Genomic DNA, 19,961 nt, shown 5'->3' on the forward strand with positions numbered 1-19,961 from the left:
TGGCTGACTCTAGGTCTGGGGCAGGGAATGAACAAGATGAACTGGAGTATCTTGTAATGCTTGAAGGTAATGAAGTGTTAACACACACACACACACACACACGAGATTTATTATAAAGAATTGGCTTTTGTGTATAGGAAGCTGCCAATGGCAATATCTGCACAGTCAATGTTTCATTTTGAGTTTAAAACCATAAGCTGCTATAAACCAGTAAAGGCTTATGTCTCAGTTCAGGTCCGACGGCAGGAGGCTGCTATAGAGTGAGGAAGAGTTCATGTGTCCGTGTGCAAGCCATCCGACAGGAAGAGCCAATGGTTCAGTTTGAAGGCTCTCAGGCAAGGAAATTCCATCTTACTCAGTGGAGGTTAGCCTTTTGTAATTTTCAGGCCCTCATTTGGTTAGATGAGGACCCTACATTAATGAGAGCAATCTATTTTATTCAGTCTACCAATTCAAAAGCTAATATCATCCAGAAAAATCTCATAGTCACAACCCAAAACAATAGTCAACCAAATATTTGAGCACCCTGTGGCCCAGGCAAGTTAACACATAAAATCAGCCAGTACAAGTTCATCGCTTACCCACCTAGCATCTATACACATCTCCTTAAACCATACCTAATCTCCAATAAAGACAACACAAGGTCATAATTCCACCTAATATCATGCAACTATTCTGCATACAACTGAAAATGCACTGGAATCTCCAATGGAAGGGAAGGGAAGTTTTTTGGGTGATTTTAAATTTCCCCTTGATATTCAGTAAGTTCAATACTATGCTGGAAAGTAAAAACACTAAAATGTTATGACAGAAAGCCAATATATCTTTTGTTACATGATAAGGTAAAAAGAAAGGGAAGAAGACAAAGATATTTGCTCTCTATATATTCACAAACACATTCATAATATAAATAGTAAATAAAATAATTACAGTCTTCATTTGGTAACAGTCACATGATTAATGTCTAATTACTTTCTTCAGTTACCCGTTCTGTATTCAATGTGCCTTCAGTAGCACCAAAGCTGGTCATGGTTCTTTAGTTGGTGGGGTGACACAAACCTTCATTACTGAAGGGTCTGGGTCATTAGTAGTTCTGCCTGGATTGGGTTGTTGTAGTCTCCCATTGACATTAATCACAGAGCATGGTGATACTAAGTGTGGCCCTACAGGATTTCCTGTATTCTAGATAAACTCTTCCTTACCTGACCGTGAAGTATTAGTCCAATTTCCCCTTGGTTACAGTATCAAACACCCCAGCCAGCATAGCCACTTACTTCTTTACCTATTGAATCAAAGGCATCACCTGCCCAAAGTTGTCAGTCAACAGTCTTAACACTCTGTTCAATAGAATCTTATTGTGTTTCCTGCTAGAAACATTCCCCCTTTTGGAATGAAGACCTTGAAGCAAGAAGAGCATAAGTAAATGGGAACAGGAAGCAAAAATTTTCCTACTGGGTCTCTAAGGTTAATAATGTGTGGTGCCTCTCCCATTTCCATCCTTTGATTAGAGGACCTGGCTATGGGAGGAACAGCAACATGTAACGGATGCTGATTCAGAGCATATATGACTTTCCAGAGAACTGAAGACTCTTGCTCCAACCCTGGAAAGTATTGCTACCTAGCAAGTACTATAACTAAATCTGCAAAAGGCCATTCCACCATTTTATCAAGCCAATTACTTCAACAGGGTGGGAACTATAGTAAGACCATGATTCCATGAGCATGGGCTCATTGTGGCAGTTCTTTTGCTGTGAAAAGAGATTGTTGAAGCAATGCTGTGTGAAATGTACGAACGTGGATAAAGAATTCTCTAAGTCCATGGGTGGTTGTTTTAGCAGAAGCATTGCCTGTTGGGAAGGCAAATCCATATCCAAAAGAAGTGTCTATGGCAGTAAAACAAAATACGGCCCTTCCATGATGGAAGCAGCCCGTTGTAATCAATCTGCAACCAGGCTGATCATGCCAAGGAATGCTGCCATACTGGGGACCTCATGTTTCTGCTACTGGAAGATTTGGCACTTAGCGGTGGTCATGGCCAGGCTGGCTTTGGTGTGCTGAAGTCCACGTTGTTGAGCTCATGTACAACCTCCATGTCTCCACCACGGCCACTTTCTTCATGAGCCCTTTGGGCAAAGATAGGCGTGGGTATGGATGAGGCTGACTTACTTGCACAAAATGGATCATCCTATCCAGTTGATTATTAAAATACTCTACTTCTGGTCTTTCTGTGGAGACCACTCAAAAGGGACATGGATATCTTTGTATTTTTAAGGTATGGAAACATTCCTCTTCTTCAGATTTTCTTGCTACCAATTTTCCAAACTTGTTTTTTGTTTTTTGTTGTTGTTGTTTTGTTTGTTTTGTTTTGTTTTCTAAGTCCATGATTATTCAGCCATATCTTTGGCCAAAACACATAAATTAGTATATGATGTATGTCTGACCACATGTCCTTCCAAGAATGTGAACATCAGCTGCATTGCTCAAAGTTCTACCCATTGAAAGAATTTCCCTTTGCCACTGACCTTCCCAGATTTTCCAGAATGGATCTGTAGTGTTGTATCTATTCATTTTTGAGCTGTATCCACATATCACCACAGAATTATCTGTATAGCAGGCCTAAATCTTTTCTTCTCCTGTCAATTGATCATAGTGAACCCCCAAAAGGCCTTGGGTGCAGGCTGGCAGAATGACAGCATTGTAGCAAAAGTGGGGACCTTGAGCATTTGAGCACTTCTTCATGTAACTTTTTCTTCGGTTCTTGCTTTGGCCAAATCACCTATAAAGTTGTCCCTCCTTATATGGGAGAAGAGATGTGTTTCAAAACCCCCAGTGCATGCCTGAAACTATGGATATTATTGAACCCTATATATACTATGTTTCTCTATACATGCATACATGGGATAAAGTTTAATTTATAAATTAGGTACAGTAAGATATTACACAATAATAATAAATAGCAAATTTCATCAATATATTGTAAAAAAAAGTTATCTGAATATGGTCACTCTCTCTCAAAATACTTGTTTGCACTATAGTCACCCTTCTTCTGGTGATGATGTGAGATGATAAAATGCCATTGTGATGAGATGAAGTGAGGTGAATGACACAGACATTGTGTTGTAGCATTAGGCTACTACTTACCTTCTGACCATATGTCAGAAAAAGGATCTTCAGTTTCTGAACTTCAGGTAATTGTACCCATGGAAAGCAAAACCATATCTAAAAGGAGACTATTCTATTCCATAATGGAGAGCTGCTTTGCACATCCAACTTTATGGCTCTATGAGTCAGAAAACACCAATTTTATGAGAAGTTCAAGTTTCATAGACGCTTGGTGGCCCATGATTAAGCACTTAGTCTCTACTAAGGCCCAGTACCAGGCCAAGATTCATTTCTCAAAAGAAGAGTAATTAACTGTAGAGAATGGCAGGACTTTGCTCCAAAATCTTGAGGGCCTGCACTGCAATTCATATATGGAGGACTGCCAAAGACTCTAGCATGCCTTTCTTCCACTGACACATCAAAGCACCGTTGGATGTGGTGAATCATAACACCCGTATGGAATATAGAAGCTTACACCACAGCCTGGACCCATGGCAGAGCCTGTTCTTTTTCTGAGCTCCACGCAGATTAGCAACTTTTTGAGTTACTTAATAAATAGGCCAGAGTAAAACGCCGAAAGAAAAAATCTGTTGCCTTCCCAGTCCAAAGAGTCCTATCGGGTACTGCGCACCTTTCCATGTTGGAAGTGATAGATGGCCCAAGATACCCTCTACCTTAAAAGTGATATCTTTTTTTTTTCTGGTTTTATTTAAATTTACGTTAGTTGATGTGTAACGTATTATTAATTTTGAGATAGAATGTAGTATTTCATTAGTTGCTTATAACACCCAGTGTTCATTACATCAAGTGCCCTCCTTAATACCCATCATCCAATTACCCCAATGTCACCACCCACTTCTCCTCCAGCAGCCCTCAGTTTGTTCTCTGTATTTAAGAGTCTCTTATGGTCTGTCTCCCTCTTTGTTTTTATCCTATATTATTTATTCTTTCAAAATAAATATCTTTTTTAAGGTTGCAAAATGGGTATTTTATTTAAATTCAATTAGCTAACTTATAGTACATCATTAGTTTTTGATGTAGTGTTCAATGATTCATTAGTCGCATATAACACCCAGTACTCATCAGATCCTGTGTCCCCCTTAATGCCTATCACTCAGTTCCACCATTCCTCTACCCCCCTCCCTCTGCAACTTCAGTTTGTTTCCCAGAGTCAAGAGCCTCTCATGGTTTGTCTCCCCCTTTGATTTCTTCCCATTCAGTTGTCCCACACTTACCCTATGGTCCTCTGTGGTATTCCTTATAATTCCCCTTATGAGTGAAACCATATGACAACTGTCTTTCTCTGATTAACTAATTTCACTTACCATAATACCCTCCAGTTCCATCCATGTGAATGCAAAGGTAGGTTTTAATCCTTACTGTTGGCTGAGTAATATTCCACCATATACATGAACCACATCTTCTTTTACCATTCATTGGTTGTAGGGCAAATTGGCTCCTTCCACAGTTTGGCTATTGTGGACATTGCTGCTATGAACATTGGGGTGCATGTGACCCTTCTTTTCACTACATCTGTATCTTTGGGGTAAATACTTAGTAGTGAAATTGCTGGGTCATAGGGTACATCTATTTTTAACTTTTTGAGGAACTACCATACTGTTTACCAGCTAGCATTCCCACCAACAGTGTAAGAGGGTTCCCTTTCTCCACATACTTGCCAACATTTGTTGTTCCCTGTCTTGTTAATTTTAGCCATTCTAACTGGTATAAAGTGGTATCTCATTGTGGTTTTGATTTTTTATTTCCCTGGTGGCAAGTGATATGTGGGAATGTTGAAAAAGAAAACCAAAGGTGGGGACATCACAATGCCTGACCTCAAGATATATTACAAAGGTGTGATCATTGAGGCAGCATGGTACTGGCACAAAACAGACACATAGATCAATGGAACACAATAGAGAGCCCAGAAATGGACCCTCAACTCTATAGTAAACAAATCCTTGACAAAGCAGGAAAGAATATTCAAAGGAAAAAAGACAGTCTCTTCCGTAGATGGTGCTGGGAAATTGGACAGCCACATGCAGAAGAATGAAACTGGACCATTGTCTTACATCATACACAAAGATAAACTCAAAATGTATGAAAGACCTCAGTGTGAGACAGGAATCCATCAAAATCCTAGAGGAGAACACAGGCAGTAACCTCACCCACTATGGTCACAGCAATTTCTTGCAAGCACATCTCTAAAGGCAAGGGAAACAAAAGCAAAAAATGAACTTTTGGGACTTCATCAAGATAAAAAACTTCTGTATGGCAAAGAGTAGAGTCAGCAAAACCAAAAGTCAACCTACAGAATGGGAGAAGATATTTGCAGATGACATATCAGATAAAGGGCCAAAACCAAAAAATCCAGTCTTTTCTTGACAGAAGACATGAGCATACATTTCTCCAAAAAAGACACACAAATGGCCCACAGACACATGAAAAAATGCTCTACATCAAAATAAGTATCTTGATATACTTCATATCCCTGCCCCTAGAAATGTCACTGAGTTTCAGTCCCCTGAATTAAAACTGTATTCATTTTCCATCCTCTGACACAGAAATGTCTTACCAATAAATCTAGAGTGTATATGTCTTGATCATTAGATCCAAATAGCCCCCAGTCCATATGTCAGGGAACCAATGTGAGGATTCTGCCAGTTGCAAAGTATGTCTATTCAAATTATATATTCTGGAACTGGAGAAGTAAATGTAGAATGACTTCATCGAACTACTGGCCCCAATACAAAGTAGTCCTGAGCTAAAACTACAATGATCATCTGTCCTCTGTAAGTTCCAGCTCTAACTGGTGGATCACATTTTTGTTTTGGGTTTTGTGGAATCAGTTTCAGGACAAAGCCAGTGTCCAGTAGTTCCTGAAAGATCTGCTTATTTTCTTTTCTCCAATGCACACTTTGACTGATAGAATGCCATAGGCCTCTTTTGGGGAAGGCTGAGGGAAAGATTAATATAAACATTTTTAGCAATGTCCCAGGGTCTCTCCTCAAGGGGATCCAATCTCCCCTTTATTCAAGGAGTTTGAGTCTATAAACTAGTGCCAGTGTGGGAATTAATTGTGAGGACATGAACACTGCTTTTATGATTAAGTTAGACTTCTGTTTACTTAACCTAGACCTTTTTTTCTAACAGAGATCAAGTAAGACTTGCACAGCTTCCTCTCTATTTCACTTCTAGAAACACAGTCATAAACTAGCCAACACTGTTAGTCTGCTTGTATTGATTATTCTGATTGCTGTTTCAATTCTTCTGTACTTTATGGGAAGCATGCCCACCTTGACTTTGAGGTGGTTGAGTGCTACCACTTGGCCACTGTTATTGGGGTTCAAATACATCCTGTTGCATTGGGATTTTCCACTTTAGTGACACTGAAGATCTAGCCTACAGAAAACAGTGATCACAGAGTTTTTCATGGATTCTGGGAATAGCCTGACAAATTTATTTCTCAGGGTCATGATGAAAGTATGTCTTCTTGACCCTCCAAAGGTTGTTAAGTAGATCTCAATTGACATATCCATTCTAACATTCCAATTTTCCCATGCCCTTAACTCTCCCTGTCCATTAATCCAAGGCAGATCTGGCATTTCTAATTTGCTTACTGTGGGCCACCTTTTGATTCATGTTTCAGCCACCCTCAGAAAAACTGCTAGCTTTTCCTCAGTTCCCCAGATACAACATTAAATGAAGAATGTCTGTTTAGTGAACCCATATTAGGAAAATTGGCTTGATTGAACGTTATGTTTCTTCCATGATTACCCTATCTGTTTTTAAAACTTAGAAAACTAACGTAGTCATTTTGGAGTATAGTGTGTTCCTCATGGGTCACACTCGGTACCTCACCTTAATGGGTCTGCTGGGAATCATGTCTAACTATAGGTCTAAGAGCAAAGAAGGGGTGGGGGTGCGTCCTGAGAAGAATCAGTCTCTTCTTCCAGGGCAACCTTCTTGGAGAGGCCCATTACAGTTTCCTTAGGCAATGCAGAGATAATCCTTCAGACTAAGGAAGAGAATCCAATTCAGCATATCTTTGCAGTTCCCTCATCCTTCCATTTATCTAAGGAAGAATCTGCTTTTCATCCGTGGCTTTTTTCTCAAATCTTCATGCCATGTCAAGTTCTTGTGTTTATACTCTTAAATATTTCTTAAACTTTTCTATCTCTCTGTGGTAGTTTGGGTTCCCTAGATGTAGACTCTGAGATTTTTTGATTTATAAGGATAAGGGGTGAAGGAAGCTGACTACAATACAGGAAGAAGGTTGTGGTCCTGACTGGGGCTTGGCTTCAGTTTGGAGCCACAGGAAATATAGGTTAAACATTGTAATACAGGACTGCATCCACCGTGAGGCAATGCGATGAGCCTGGCATTTTTTGGCTCCTGTTGGGTCTGGTATAGTGAGCATAGCTTATGATTTTGTTCTGGTGCAAATGTACGGAGAAGATGGGGCATTGAGCTCTGAGCTGTTAATAGCCCAGACACACAGTAGCTGGGGCATTGCAGGATTGAAGGGAAGTGGAGCTGGCCACAGCAGTGCCCACCATGTTCTCTACCCTCACTGGCACCACCAGGCTTCAGGCCTCCATTCTTTCACACCCAAATCATTACAGTAACATCCTCCTGCCGCGTTTGTTCCCTTCCATCCATTTCCCACACTGATAACCCATACAGTTATCATCTCAAAGTCAAGTCAAACTTCATCACCACAGGTTCAAAGGCCTTCCAATGTTTTCCCCATAGTATTCAGCAGTAAGCTTTAATATGATTATGAGATCCTTCTTCATCTTCCCTGTTCTTGTCTCTCCAGGTTTATATCCTGCTATTTATCCTTTATAAACTCGTTGTCTAACACACTGTCTGGCTTATGGTGAGAGTTCCATAAATAATTGTTGAATGAACAGATGAATTAAGTACCATAGCCGCACTGAATTCACCGGTTTTTCTGCAGGCTGATTTTCACGCCCTGGCCTTTGTTCTGTGATCTCTCTCTTAGGAAGACTCCTATACCAACTGATGTGTACTTATTCAAACTGTGCACAGGATTTCAAGTTTCAGGTTCCGTTTCGTATGTCCTTTCATTCTGGAACCTTTCCTGAACCCCTGGACCTTTCTTGTGTGTTCCTCAAACATGTTTTCAGAGCACCCTTTGCTGCCACTACCTTACCATTTTTAACATGGGGTTGTCATCTTCTGCCCCCTTCTGGGTGTCTCTCAGTTGATCTGAAGCTCTGTGAAGGCAAGACCCAGGTTCCTCTCTATCTACCATTAAATGCCCAGCAGCCATCAATGTGTCTGATATATTCTTTGGGCTCAAGAAATTTCTATTGATTAATGAGTGAGGGATAGAAGGAATAAATGGAATATATTTATCTTGAAGTCGTTTTGTGTGTAGATGGAACCACATATTTTTAAAAATGTTTATTCCTAATGAAATGGTACCAAAAAGTAAACTGATTAAAAGAGAAAAATAAAATGAACAGCTCCCAATCAGATGATGAAATCTTTCTGAGAGCAGGAAGAGTAGCAAGGTATTTGCTCCTTCACTGAGAATCTGAGTTTCAATTTCTTTCTCATCACACGTTTTAAGCAGGAAATAAAACAAATTGTGGTTTCTTGACAAAATCCAGCTAGAAGGCTCAGAGTCTGAATCAGATAAAAATAGGAAGAAAACTCCATACACCCAGTTTGGGTTTTTGTTTTTGTGTTTGCTCTACAGTTCACTGACTTTTTTCACCTTCCTTTATACTTTTATTTTTTTTCAATATTTATTATGGACTAGACATTGTTCTACTTGTAGAAACTATTTTTTGTTAGCAGGTAAGAACTTTAAGGAGTGAAAAATTACACAAAAAACTAGAAATTCCTGTATAATATTAAAATATCTTTTATTTGAGCATTACATTTTCTAATGGCTTATCAGCATAAGATGGTTGACATGAGCAATACAAAATGATTCTGAAGCCTACAGGAAATTTGGAAACAAGGTATAATATTCTTCACCTACCCCTTAAGGGTTAAGTGCGCCATTGTTTTTATATTCCTAAAGTAGTTACAAAACACAATATTGCAGTGGACCTGTTATCATCAACTATGATACATAAAATTGATCAGAGTTGCTAATGAAATGTCCTTAGAATTTGGTTGTGGTAGTGAATTAATGTAAAAATAATATATAATTTTATATAGCTATACATCATTGTGATATATATGTATATCATAATATAACATGTATATGCATGCTACATATAATCTATGATAATATATATTATATATAATATGTGGTATCAGGCACAATCCCTCATTAAATAAATGGTAACTATTATAATCATCTTTTCGTCATCATTGTCTGGCACTGTATCACGGCACTTAAGAGCATGGTCTGAGAAATCAGGTAGATTCTGATTATGACTCTTCACTGTACTTATTCTGATACTTCCCCCTTCTGTTTCCTAACTTGTAAAATGGGGTAATGGCAGTGCCTCCCTCTCTGGATTGTTATAGAGATTGCTGCTCAATACCAATATATTTTTAATTATTAAATTAGGATGAAAGCTTATGAATCCATTTACATGAATGAAGCTAGTAAAACTAAGCAACAATTTGGAGAGAATTGTCCACATATGCAAAGATTGATCCTGGATTAGGGTCATTTTTCCTTTTCTTGCACACATTTCTGCCCTTTTCAATGTCAAATCTATGAATCACAGCAGTCTTTTTTTTTTTTTTAATTTCATAGGCATTCCTTGCCAAGATCATCCAAAATGTCCTTTTGACCTCTGCCTGAGTTGCATCAATGTGGAGGCACATTTACTTGTCACCTAAAACAGCTTTCTTACTACACAATTTCTTAATGGCATTTTTCATCTGGTCATTTCTCAAGGTATAGATTAAAGGATTTAACATGGGCGTTATGGTAGTATAGAACACAGCAACTGCTTTATCAATAGACAAAGTAGCTGCGGGTCTCATATACACAAATATACAGGGCACAAAGAATAGGACGACCACTGTGATGTGGGAGACACAGGTGGAGAGGGCTTTGCGCCTCGCCTCCAAGCTGTAGTTCCTTAGCGAACGCAGAATGACCACATAGGAGACCATCAAGAGGAGGAAGTTTAACACACAGATGAAACCACTGTTGGCAGCAACGAAGAGCCCTAGAGTGTGGGTGTCAGTGCAGGCGAGATTGAGCAAAGGGTTCAGATCACACATAAAGTGATCTATGACGTTAGGGCCACAGAAGGGTAAAGGGATGATAAAGAGGATCTGTATGGTTGCATGAAGAAAGCCTCCCACCCACACCACTCCCATTAGCAGCCCACACACCTGCCGATTCATGATGGTCATGTAGTGCAATGGCTTGCAGATGGCCACATAGCGGTCATAGGCCATCACAGTAAGCAGGATGACATCAGCACCTCCAAAAAAATGTTCCCCGAAAATTTGGATCATACATGCATTGAATGTGGTGGTCTTCTTTTCACAGAGTGAATCTATGATCAGTTTAGGATTATTAACAGAAGAATAGCAGGCATCAATGAAGGAGAGATTGGCAAGGAAAAAGTACATGGGGGACCCCCATAATGGGCTGGCTGTGATAGTGACCACGGTGAGGACATTTCCTACCACAGTGACGATGTAGGTGACCAAAAACACAACAAATATGATTTTCTGCATCTTTGGATTCTCTGTGAGCCCCAGTAGAACAAACTCTGTTACATTGTTCCTATTTTCCATTATTTCGTTTTATGATTAATTGCATTACCTGAAAAAAATCCATTTTGAATAATGTGACCTTGAATTTATTAAGATTATTCATCTAGTAAATAATAAATACCTAGATTCTATTGAGTTGTGGATTTTCATGAGGATTTTTGAGAGAGAAAATAAGTTGTATATCATTAAGACTATTTGACTTATCTCATGGTTGCAGTTTCTGTTGAGTTTGGACATTAGGAATTTGTAAACTCACAGGCAGGAGATCATCTGTGCACTCTTCATCATCCGAGGGGACTAAGCCCAACATGAAGTGGCAGATCCTATACATAGTTGCAGCTTTATAACCGAATATTCCTTATAAGAATGTAATAAGAGGGGGCGCCTGGGTGGCACAGCGTTTAGGCGTCTGCCTTCGGCTCAGGGCGTGATCCCGGCGTTATGGGATCGAGCCCCACATCAGGCTCTTCTACTATGAGCCTGCTTCTTCCTCTCCCACTCCCCCTGCTTGTGTTCCCTCTCTCGCTGGCTGTCTCTATCTCTGCTGAATAAATAAATAAAATCTTTAAAAAAATGTAATAAAAGGCTATAGGGTGACTATAAAAAAGTTGACTGTGTATCTTGTCAAAATCCAGGAACTGGAGGGTATTAGGCTTAGTGAAATGAGGCCACCAGAGGAAGACAATTATCATATGGTTTCACTCATATGTGGAATATAAGAAATAGTGCATCAGATCATATGTGCAGGCCAGGAAAACTAAATGGGAAGAAATCACAGAGGGAGAAAAACCATGAGAGACTCTTAACTCTGGGAAACAAGCTGAGGGTTGCTGTAGGGGAGGTGGGTGGGGGGTTGGGGTAACTGGGTGATGGGCATTTAGGAGGACAAATGATGTGATGAGTACTGTGTGTCACATGCAACTGATGAATTATTGCACACTACATCTGAAACTTATGGTGTACTATATGTTAGATAATAAATTTAAATTAAAAATCCAGTAACGTTATAATAGCTGATAAATATATATTTTAATGATTGATTGTTACGTGCATGACATGGTAGTAACTTGTGTGCTTAGTATTGTTTTATCAATTTTACAAATGAAGAAACAATGGCATAACTGATGTTAATAATAATAATAATAAATATAATACCAACTAAAACTTACTTGCCATGCTGTTTTTGCAGAAAGATAGTTGTTTAATCCTCACTAAAAACCTGTGAGTTAGTTACCACTAGTATTTTATACTTCTTTTACAAAGTAGGGGGTACAAACATAGAGAAGAATTAAGGATCTCGGCTAAGATCAAACAGATAACATAGAGTAGAGCCAACATTAGATCAAATTATACTTGCTACCTTTTTTCCTGCAACTTTTTAATCATTGTCCTATATTATTATGTTATAATAAACAATGTTGAACTAGTCTCCTTTTGACATGACCATAATAATTATAATGACTTTCATACCATTTCGGAGGCAAGTATATATGAAGCAGTTTCATCAACACACACACACACACACACACACACACACACACACACACACACGTTGGCATCCCTAAATATTAATAAAAAATGTGGTGCTGCTTTCATTGAGGAGAACTCTTACTTTGGCCTCTTATGCAGCCCCATTGTCTCCCTTCCCCATCCCCTTGCAAGCATAGGTCCCCAGATTTTTCTCCACAATGTTAAAAATGGCAACCAGAGGGGTTAAGTGTACTTGGTTTGAACATTAGAAAGACTAGATTGGAACATTGCCTTTTACACTTGCAACTTCCTTTATCCAAAGTATATTTTTGGCAACTTACATCCTTGTTTCATCATCTATAAAGTAAGAATGATCATATCCATATTCTAGGTGCTATGAGAATTGATTGAGGAAACTTATATGAACATCTCCACCACATTACTATGGTACACAAGGGGCTTTCACCTGTTTTTGTGACTGTGCGTGTACCTAGGAGATAGGAAGAATTGGTATTTTGAGTAAGGTACACATAAACATTTAAGCATGCAATAAGTTCAGGAAGATTCATCTCCAATTTTACTTCTCAAGAAAGCACAGAGACTCACATTACCCATAGCAGTTAACCTGGACTGTCCCTGGTCTTGTGTGGAATAAATGACTGATGATTTATGCCATTTATTACCCATATTCATGTCTTTCCTCTCTCTCTCTCTCGTGCGTGTGTGTGTGTGTGTAGTATATTTACATTTGATTTTCTTGCTCACAATTAGTCTTGAATGGAAAAGGAAGTGTCTCATGAAAAAAAAAAAAAAAGGACCTGTTGTCTGAGAGCTGGGCCCTACAAATTGTGTAATCGCTATGAGCCTTAAAGTTTTAATTTGCCAAATTAGGTTAATGGCTTTTACCAAATATCTACCGGAGAATTGGTGTGAAGATAAAATATTATATTTGACAGGTGTTGAGACATAATGATTACTCCATATAGAAAGGGCCAATCTTTAAGATATTTCAATGCTAATAAAAAACTTACCTTGTAGACTTAGATGACCTTAATGATGTGTAAGGGCTTTCAGAAATAATTCCATCTTCAAACTGACCTCTTCTTAGATAGGAAACTTTCAACATGAAAGATATGACACACTCAGGCATGGACTACTTAGGTAATTCAATAAGCAATCAACAGTCATGGAGAAAGTGTTGATAGTCTAAAACTTTCCTTCTAGCCTAAAGCCTCAAAATTCTTCATAGAAAATCTGGGATTTGAATTCAGAGTGAATTCTTTTGTAACGCTTTGGAGAAATGATCTCCAGATGGCTCTGGTCCCATAGGCAAGAGGCCAGAAATGGGGAGGAAACACTTTCCAAAGGTTCATTCCTAGCATAATGAACCTTGCTCTGGAAATGTGAACCCCCCACAACACTTTTACCTGGCACTGCATACATATTTAAAGAGGTTTCCAAAAAGATTCAAGGACCTTGGCTTATAGCTGCTGCTTTCTCTCTCTGGAATTAATTATCTCCTTTGATGGAAAGGCTTTGTCTTAGAAGCAAGTGCACTGAAGAGACATGTTTGAGAAACATCCAATTTTGAATAGGGAATTGCATTCCCTGTACTTGAAGCCCAAACGTGCAAGAATCCCCTTTCTCTTTGTGAACGTTGGTTTCTAAGGAAGCTAAATGTCATGTGAATAGGAAAATGGCACAATATCAGTGTGGGGACCTGTGATGTACTTAACTTGTTCACTCAGGTCCCAGAGAGATCTTCTGCCTCCTTAACGATATTAAAACTTTTCTGGAAACCTGCTATTGATTGCGTCAGAGCTAGAGTAGTGAGGGCATAAAATCAGTAGAAAGGCAGGCATTAAAGTCCCTGACTGCAAAAGCTGTTTTTCATGTTCATCAGAGGGTACTCTGGGAGGTCTGGTCAGAAAGGAATACTAGGCAACATTAAATTAGTGGAGATATCGAAACAGAAGCGAAGCATATAATTTTAACAACAGAAATAGTTCCGCACAGAAACGCTGATAGTCTCCCAATTAGTATACTCTGGGACTCATGGTCTGGTCAGAAAGGAATACTAGGCAACATTAAATTAGTGGAGATATCGAAACAGAAGCAAAAGTTATAATTTTAACAACAGAAATAGTTCCGCATTCTTGTCCCTTGTTATTGTTATTTTCCTTTTCGTCATTTAAGGAGTTATATGGTGATATATTATTATGGTTTTAATTTGCTCTCAGAGATTACTAATGATGTAGAGCATTTTTTTCATGTTATTATTGGTTATATATACTTTCTTTTCTTTTAAATTCCAGTTAGTTAACATACAGCATGATATTACTTTCAAGTGTATAATATAGTGATTCAACACTTTTATACAAGAGTTGTTGTCGAGGATGTAGAGAAAGGGGAATGCTCTTGAACTTTCCAGGGTTATGCAAAGTGGTACAGCCCGGCACTCTAGAAAACAGTATGGAGATTCTTCAAAAACTTACAAATAGAACTACCCTATGATCCAGCATTTGTGTATCATTTTTTCTGATATTTCTTTCAATCCTTTGTACAATATAAAAATAGTAGTTCTGGGTTTCTTTTTCTTAAAGATTTTATTTATTTATTCAAGAGACAGTGAGAGAAAGAGAGAGAACATGACACGGGGAAGAGTCAGAGGAAAAAGCAGACTCCCCGCTGAGTGGGGAGCCTGTTGTGGGGCTCAATCCTGGGACTCTGGGATCGTGACCTGAGCCAAAGGCAGACGCTTAACCAACTGAGCCACCAAGGCACACCCCCTGGGTTTCTTATTGCTAAACTGTAACTGTTCTTTATATATTCTAGGTATAGGTCTTTTTTTCATATATATGTCATATATATATATAATTAGTTTCAGAGGTATAGGTCAGTGATTCATCATTCTTATATAACACCCAGTGCTCATTACATCACATGCCCTCCTTAATGTCCATCACCCAGTTACCCCATCCCCCACCCTCTCCCCTCCAGCAATCCTCAGTTTTTTCCCATAGTTAAGAGTCTCTCATGGGGGGCCCCTGGGTGGCGCAGTCGTTAAGCGTCTGCCTTCGGCTCAGGGCGTGATCCTGGCATTCCGGGATCGAGTCCCACATCAGGCTCCTCCGCTGGGAGCCTGCTTCTTCCTCTCCCACTCCCCCGGCTTTGTGCAATGTTCCTCAAGCACCTGCAGCATGGACTCCTCCAGCGGACATAGAAACTCTGCCCTTAGAGGGCAGCATTGCGCTCTGCACTTGGCTGCTGAAGCAGATGTCCTGGGCATAGTTCATAAGGCACCATTCTGCAGATTAGAAACAGATGGCCTTTTCTTATGCCACATGCTATTTATTTCCCAATTATAAAATTTCTAGGAGTCATTCTGTATGAATGACTCAAACTCAACATACAAATATAATGTTGATCATTTAAAATTTTAATTATGGGACGCCTGGGTGGCTCAGTTGGTGAAGCATCTGCCTTCAGCTCAGGTCATGATCCCTGGGTCCTGGGACTGAGTCCTGCATCAGGCTCCTTGCTTGGTGCGGAGCCTGCTTCTGCCTCTGCCTGCTGCTCCCCCTGCTTGTGCACTCTCTCTCCCTCATGCTCTCTCTCTGACAAATAAATAAATAAACACCTTTTAAAAATAAAAGGAATAAAATTTTAATTATAATGGAGATCCAAGTCACTGTTATGCACTATTTTTTAATTTTTTTAATTAAAATTCAATTTACCAACATATAGTATACTCATCATTAATTTTGATGTAGTGTTCAATGATTCATCAGTTGTGTATAACACCCAATGCTTATCACATCACATGTCCTTCTTAATATCCATGGGGCAGTTACCCCATCCCACTACTCATCTCCCCTTCTACACCCTCAGTTTGTTTCCCAGAGTCAAGAGTCTCTCATGGGTTGTCTCCTTTTCTGATTTCTTCCCATTCAGTTTTCCCTCCCTTCCCCTTTGATCCTATGCACTATTTCTCATATTCATATATGAGTGAAACCATATGACAATTGTCTTTCTCTGATTGATTTATTTCAGTTAGCATAATAACCTCCAGTTCTTTCCACGTCAATGTGAATGGTAGATATTCATCCTTTCTGATGGCTGAGTAATATTCCATTATAGATATAAACCACATCTTTATCCTTTCATTTGTTGAAGGATTTTTGGCTCCTTCCACAGCTCGGCTGTTGTGGACATTGCTGTAATGGACATTGGGATGCAGGTATCCCTTCTTTTAACAGATTTTTTATATATTGCCTGTTTGTAAGGAATATATTTTTAATAATGTTTGATGTATGGCCTTTTATTCTGCACAAATGATCACTTGATTTAACATTTATCTTTTGACACCGCTTTATTGAGATATAATATGCATAAATATAATTCACTTGTTTAAATATATAATTTAATGTTTTTTTGCATAGAAGCCTATGAAACAATCAACACAATCTAACTTAATAACATGTTTGCCACACTAATAAGAAATTGCATACACATCTGCAATCATTTTTCCCACTCCATTACCATCCCCAGCTGTCCGAGGCAAATACTCATCTACTTTTTTTTTTTTTTTTTAGAGATTGAGAGACAGCAAAGGCACGTGAGAGTCCTGGGGATGGGGTGGGAGATGAGGGGTAGGGAGGGGCAGAAGCAGAGAGAGAATCTTGAGAATCGCTGATGAGCACAGAGCCCGATGTGGGGCTCAATCCCAGGACCCTGAGATCATGACCTGAGCCCAAGTTAAGAGTCAGAGGCTGAACCAACTGAGACACCTGGGCACCCCATAATCAACTTCTTTCACTAGAAATTACCTTTTCTTGACATTTCATGTAAAAGGAATTATACAGTATGTTATCTTTTGTAACCTGCTTCATTTAACATAATGTTCTTAGTATAAATTTCATCCACATTGTGGCAAGTATCAGTATTCTTTCTTTTTTTTGATGAATAACATTCCATTTTATGACTGTTACCCACTCATTAGTTGATTGACATGCGGATTGTTTCCCCATTTTAGCTATTATAAATAATGCTACTATGAACATTGGAGTACAACTCTTTGTGTGAACATACATTTAATTTCCCTTGGGTAGATGCCTAAGGCTAGAATTGCTAGGTCATTGTTATTACATGTCTAACCTTTGGAGGAGCTGCCACATTGTTTTCCAAAGCAGTTGCGCCATTTCACATTAGCAGCAGCAATTTATGAGAACTCCAACTTCTCCACCACCTCACTAAAACTTGTTACTGTCTGTCTTTGCTGATTCTAGAAATCCTAGTGGGTGGAAAGTGACATCTCATTATAGCTGAGGTTTGCATTTCCTACTACCTGAAAGTGTTACACATCTTTTCATGTTCTTTTGGTCTTTTGTATATTTTTGTAGAGATATGTTTATTCAGATATTTTGCCAATTTTTAAGTTGGGCTATTGTCTTAATTATTAGGTGGTAGGAATTCTTTATAGAGTCTAAAATCAAGTTATTTTTCAGATATAAAATTTGCAAGTATTTTCTCCCAACCTGTTGGTGGGCTTTACACTTTGTTGATGACGTAACTTTCAGGACAAAAGTTTTTCATTTTGGTGAAGTCTAAGGTGGCTATTCAAAGTCATTATTATGTACTCATTTCCAATAAAATATTTGTACATCTTCCACTCATGGGAATGCAATTCTTAATGACAGTCACTGTTCTGTTTGTTTTTTCTCTGGAAATAATCACTAGATTTGATAGGCATTTTAAAGTGGGGGATTTAGGGATATTGGTAAGGGTTTTTGTTGTTGTTGTTGTTAATACAATTCTTTTCTGAGATCAATTTTACATACAATGAAATGTAGACCTTTTAAGTATATGTTTTGATGAGTTTTGATAAATGTATATACGCACATAACCATTAACAAATTCAAGGTCTAGAATGCTCTCATTAACCCAGAAAGTTCTGTCATGCTCCTTTTCAGTTAATTCCCTTAAGTGAAACTACCATCCTCATTTGTATCACTCTGCTTTAGTGCTGCCTGTTCTATAACTTCATATAAATTGAATCACAGCATTAACTCATAACTTATTGACATGTATATCAATAGTCCATTATTTTTCTTAGCTGAAGATTGTTCTGTCTATCCTACCAAACTCTGTCTTTCAAGTGCACTGTATTTGCACTTAATGTAATTGTTAATTTATTGGAATAATTTCCTCTTATTGTAGTTTACTTTTTTGTCCCCTTTATAAATTATTTTATTTCTTTTCTATATTCTTCTGGGCTAATTGAATAGATTATTAAATTTTTGTCTTCTTCTTAACATGTATTTAAATAATATTTAAATATGCTTTAGAGCAGTTTCAGGTTACCAGGAAAATTGAGCAGATGGTATGGAGATTTCCTTCATCTCCTGTGATTAGAAAATAAGCAGAGGGACTGAATAGACATTTTTCGAAAGACATACAAATGGCCAACAGGTACATCAAAAGGTGCTCAACATCACTCATCATCAGGGAAATACAAATCAAAATCATAATGAGATATCACTTGACATCTGTTAGAATAACTATTATCAAGAAGACAAGAGATAGGAAATGTTGGCTAGGATGTGGAGTAAAGGGGTCAAAATCATAATGAGATATCACTTGACATCTGTTAGAATGTCAAGAGATAGGAAGAAGACAAGAGATAGGAAATGTTGGCTAGGATGTGGAGTAAAGGGGTCCCATGAATACTATTGATGGGTATGTAAATTACAGTCATTATGGAAAAGTGTGCAGAGGTTCCTCAAAAAATTAAAAGTAGAACTACCATCCATTAATCCTACTGTTGGGCATATATCCAAAGGATCTGAAATCATGACTGTGAAGGGCTATCTGCATTCCTAGGTTCATTGTATCATTATCAACAGTAGCCAAGGCATGGATACAACCTCATCCCTGACTGATGAATCAGTTTAGGAAAGGTGAGATATATAGTATTCAGACTTTAAAAAGAAGAAAATTCTGCCATTTGCAATAATATAGATGGAGCTGGAGGACTTGATGTTAAGTGAAACAAGCAGGACACAGAAAGAAAAATGCTGCATGATCTCACTTACATGTGGAAGTGATATAGTTCAATTCACAGAAGCAGAGAGTAGATTGATGGTTACCAGGGTCCAGGGATTGGAGGAAATGGAGAAATGTTGACCCAAGGGTGCAAGGTTTCATTAAATAGAATGAATAATTTGTAGAGATCTAATATAACATAGTCACTATAGTTAACCATACCATAATATATACTTGAAAATGCAAAAAGGATAGATCTAAATTAAAACTTCTTACATACACACATACACACACACACTCGGATAACTATATAGAGAAGATAGATGTGCTAATTAGATTGTGGTGATCTTTTCACATTATATGTATGTCAAAAATCAATGTGTACAACTGAAATATATATCTATATAATTTTTGTATGTCAACATGCCAACTTTTATATACTAGCTCAGTCACTAGGCTTTATAATACCCCTTAAAGAAAAAAAAAATAGTGAGAATAATGAAAACATGATATTTATTTTAAAATAATCTTAAACAGGAGGAAACTATTGGTATTGAAAAGTTTTCCAGATAAATAATGGCGAACAGCATTAAAAATGAAATGGAATCTTGTCA

General features: G+C 38.3%; 2 protein-coding genes across 2 annotated transcripts in view; both read right to left on the reverse strand.

The window, feature by feature from the left end:
- Window positions 1-9,786: 9,786 nt before the first annotated feature.
- Window positions 9,787-10,854, reverse strand: LOC103666028 (olfactory receptor 4C46-like). Its single transcript, XM_008694060.2, has one exon. It carries the CDS (start codon window positions 10,852-10,854, stop codon window positions 9,925-9,927), a length of 930 nt encoding a protein of 309 aa, XP_008692282.2. The 3' UTR covers window positions 9,787-9,924.
- Window positions 10,855-19,799: 8,945 nt separating this feature from the next.
- Window positions 19,800-19,961, reverse strand: part of LOC103666175 (olfactory receptor 4C46-like) — an 11,331-nt gene continuing 11,169 nt past the window's right edge. The window contains exon 2 of the mRNA XM_040639811.1: window positions 19,800-19,817. Coding sequence (XP_040495745.1) covers window positions 19,800-19,817 — 18 coding nt within the window. The remainder of the gene's footprint in view (window positions 19,818-19,961) is intronic.

This window comes from Ursus maritimus, unplaced genomic scaffold, assembly GCF_017311325.1.
Source record: "Ursus maritimus isolate PB19 unplaced genomic scaffold, ASM1731132v1 scaffold_23, whole genome shotgun sequence".
Taxonomy (NCBI): Eukaryota; Metazoa; Chordata; class Mammalia; order Carnivora; family Ursidae; genus Ursus; species Ursus maritimus.